This window comes from Myotis davidii, unplaced genomic scaffold (assembly GCF_000327345.1).
Source record: "Myotis davidii unplaced genomic scaffold, ASM32734v1 scaffold284, whole genome shotgun sequence".
Taxonomy (NCBI): Eukaryota; Metazoa; Chordata; class Mammalia; order Chiroptera; family Vespertilionidae; genus Myotis; species Myotis davidii.
The window spans coordinates 327,095-331,332 of NW_006295261.1; the positions used below are offsets into that span (position 1 = coordinate 327,095).

The 4,238-nt window shown below is 36.5% G+C and overlaps 1 protein-coding gene across 3 annotated transcripts in view; it reads left to right on the forward strand.

Annotated features, from left to right (window-relative positions):
* Positions 1-4,238, forward strand: part of DCK (deoxycytidine kinase) — a 25,619-nt gene that overhangs the window by 5,475 nt on the left and 15,906 nt on the right. For all 3 annotated transcript variants that reach the window (XM_015567924.1, XM_006769910.2, XM_015567923.1), the window contains exon 2: positions 2,880-2,995. In XM_015567924.1, coding sequence (XP_015423410.1) covers positions 2,880-2,995 — 116 coding nt within the window. The remainder of the gene's footprint in view (positions 1-2,879; positions 2,996-4,238) is intronic.

Genomic DNA, 4,238 nt, shown 5'->3' on the forward strand with positions numbered 1-4,238 from the left:
GTCATTCTCAAGGTTCACCATTTCTTACTTCTTTCAGGCAGGTCAAGTTTCTAAGTTTTCGAAATCTCTGTTTTCTGGCTAATGAAAAGAAAATAGGGTTCCACTGAGTGTCCTATCTACCTACTCCAGGACTTCTGTGAGGATCAAATGAGGTGAGGTACGGGAAAGTGCCTTACAGACATTTGGTTACAGAGTAAAATGTCTGCATCTGGCTTTGAAGCAGGTCATGTTCCTGGGCTGAAGAAACTGCAAGGAGGCTAGTTGCTAGGGAGAGGAAGCCCAGTGAGCCTACATGACGTCATTACCTAAAGGGACACTTAGCATATGTGCCTTTTGTATATATAGATGATACTGTAGTGCCATATGATAGCTACTGTCCTATAATAATATGCTACTTTCCATTCTAAAACTATAGGCATTTGATGCATCTTTACGTTGATTTTATAGTTCATTTGGTTTTTTTAAAATTAGTTTTAGGTAGGAAAGGCCTGAGTTGTTTAACAGAGAATGAAGCCAGTTTGAAAAGGAAAATTTTGAAAACGTGACAGCCTAGAAAGACTGTCACTGTAGTGATAGTTTACTTGCTTATCATAGCAGTTTCCATGAGGAGCGTATTATTATTATCTCCATTGTATTACGGGAAGCAGGCTCAGAGAGGCTGGTAGTTTTCCAAAATCACATACCTAATTAAGTGGAGGAAAAACCTTAACTACTTCCCACAAAGTTATCGCTCATTGCTTGGTTAAGGAAAATGAATCTAGAACTAGGATTTTTTATGCCATAACATCTTGCCTAAAATCTCACCAGGTTTTAAATTTTCTTTTCCATGGTTTTGGTAAACTAAAAACAAATGTGTTTAATAAGAATGGACAGGGACCCTTTTAGTTTTCATTAAAAAAAATCTAGAGCTGGGGGGACCTTAAAAGGGGGTAAATGGTGATAGTAGGAGATTTAACTTGGAATGGTGAACACAATACAATATACAGGTGATATATTACAGAATTGTATACCTGAAACCTATATAATTTTATTAACCAATCTAGCCCAATAAATTCAATAATTTTTAAAAAATCTGAAAAGTAAGTTTAGGAAATTAAATGTTTTTTAATGTATTTACTGTTATAGTCATGTGCTGCTTCACGATTGGGGATACATTATGAGAAATGTGTTCTTAGTTGAGTTTGTCTTGGTGAGAATATCATATAGTGCACTTACACAAACACAGATAGTATAGCTTACTACACAACTGGCTATATGGTATAGCCTAGTGCTCCTAGCCTACAAGCCTGTACAGCATGTTACTGTACAAAACAACATGAGATTAAATCAAGCACAAGAGAAAATGGTGCAATCAAAAGACTTAACCATGAGATGCATGAGGCTGTTGCCAGTGTCACATAGCATATTGTTTTACAGTGAAGTTTGTATTTATACATTTATTTATGTATTTATGTATGTATTTATTTATGTATTTAATCAATCAATCCTCACCTAAGGACATGTTTAGAATAGGAAGAGAGCAAGAGAGAGAGAGAGAGAGAGAGAGAGAGAGAGAGAGAGACAGACAGACATCGATCAGCTGCTCTCTATACGTGCCCTGACCAGGAGTTGAACTGGTAACCCTTCAGTACATAGGATGACACTCAACCAACTGAGCCACTCCAGTGGACTGTTTTTTTTTTTTTTTTTAAATAAACCAGAAGAGTAAATGCTAAAATAACTAAAAGTTATATATAGTAAATATATAAACCAGTAACATAATTATTTGTTATCATTATCAAGTATTATGTACTTTACATAATTGTATATGCTATATTTTTATGAGTGGCAGTGCAGTAGATTTGTTTACACCAGCATGACCACAAATATATATATATATATATATATAAATAAATATAAATAAAAGGCTAATATACTAAGTGTACGTCTGCATAATGACGTAATGTAGCAATGCCCATCTTCCTCTTCCTAGCAGCTAGCCTCCTTGCAGTTTCTTCAGCCCAGGAACATGACTTGCTTCAAAGCCAGGTGCAAACATTTTACACTGTAACCAAATGTCTGAAGCGTTTCCCTGTGCCTCATCTCATTTGATCCTCACAGAAGTCCTGGAGCAGGTAGATGGGGGACTCAGTGGAACCCTATTTTCTTTTCATTAGCCGGAAAACGGAGATTTCGAAAGCTTAGAAACTTGACCTGCCTGAAAAGAAGAAATGGTGAACCTTGAGAATGACTTCAAGTTTTCTCACTGCACAGAATATAGTCAAACACTGCTGCAGTTAAATATTTTACCGTTTGTTCTCCCAGTGTGATCTACAATAATAATCTGCTTTGTGTTGATATTTACTGCTGTTTTGCTGGTAATTACCTGAAAGAGAAGTTGGGGTGCTTCACTGGGCTACATCAGAAAGCAGGTCTAATCAAGCAAGTTTATTCTATACATATAAAAGGCTAAGTTGACTTGCGCATGTGCGATACATATAAAGCTCTTGCTGGCGCCAATCGCAGGCATGTGTTTCAATCTGTCACTGTGAATTGTGAATTTGGTTGACATTTCTATTATAGAGAAAGGGTGAATGGCGATATTAAAATATTTCTTCTAATTAATTTCCTTTCACTGTGCACAGATTCGTGCACTGGGCCATTAGTATGTGAATAATGCCTTGTGCTAAAACGTTAGACATCTATGTGTCTCTAGGTGATAGGTATTTTTCAGCGTCATTGTAGTCTTGAGGGAACCACCAAAATACATGTAGTTCAACATTGAGTGAAATGTTGTTATGCTGTGCATGATTATACCTTTGGAAAAGCTGAAGACTATTTTGCCTTTTTTCCCTTTGATAAGTTATTTTCCTCAGTTTTACTTTTCCTCTTCACAATAGCTGCAGGGAAGTCAACATTTGTGAATATCCTTAAACAAGTCTGCCAGGATTGTGAAGTGGTTCCTGAACCTATTGCCAGATGGTGCAATGTTCAAAGTACTCAAGATGAATTTCAGGTATGAAAATAAAATTTAACTAAGTAAAATAAAAACCGTTTGGCTTAGAGAAGCAATAGTATTTAATCTCTTGGGTGTTTGCTTGTTTTTCCTTTTTCCAATAAAACTTTGAAATCTAGCTTTAAGTCTATGTTCATGTGGGTAGTAGTACAAGGATGTTCATCTATGTGAACATTGGACAATATGCATCTAAGATTTATGTACTTGATTATATCTAAGTAAAATTTTTAAAGTTTTCAAAAATTAATTCAAATGTTTTAAAAAATCTAATTGCAAGTTAAATTCCTTGAGTTGCTTTTTACTTTTTGTTTAAAAAAACATAAGCAAACAAGAAAAACAAAACTACTCAATAACTGAATTTTATTAGTTTATTTTTTAAGCCTTTTGTCTGAGAATGAACTGTTTAGGCTCCCATTTCTGTGTACTGTCATTTTTGCCAGACTTTCATCCTGGACACAAGTTTCAATTTCTCAGCATTATTCATTCTATGTTGTGAATGAGAAAAAGGGAATAACAGTTATATTTATTTAAAAAAATACATTTATTTTTATTGACTTCAGAGAGAAAGGGAGAGGGAGAGAGAATCATTAATGGGCTGCCTCCTGAACGCCCCCCCCCCGCCCCCCACTGGGATTGAGCCCACAACCCGAGCATGTGCCCTGACCAGGAATTGAACCGTGGGATGATGCTCAACCATGAGCCATGATGGCTGGGCAAATCTCATTTTTTTATAGCACAATTTTTTATTGTATGTGTATAAAGGAGAGATATCTAATTGCTAATACTTTTATTTCTGGTGAAATGAGGATTACAACTGAAAGCTGCATAGCTGTATAGCAGAAACCTTCACAATGGGAATGTGTGCTTAAAGCTTTGTTAGAGCTGAGGTGGACAGAAGATTGAAAAAAAGTCTATGTTTTAGAGTTTAGCTGTTGGTATAAGGAATCTGGAAATAACTGGGACCCTCAGTCCACAGGCCGGCGCTCTATCCACTGAGCCAAACCGGTTAGGGCACAAGGAGAAATTATTATTAAAATAATCTGTTGCCTGACCAGGCATGGCTCAGTGGTTGAGCATCTACCTGTGAACCAGGAGGTCACTGTTCAATTCCTAGTCAGGGCACATGCCTGGGTTTTGGGCTAGATCCCCAGTAGAGGTATGCAGGAGACAACTAATCAATGATTCTCTCTCATTGTTGATGTTTCTATTTCTCTCTCCCTCTCCTTTCCTCTCTGAAATGAAT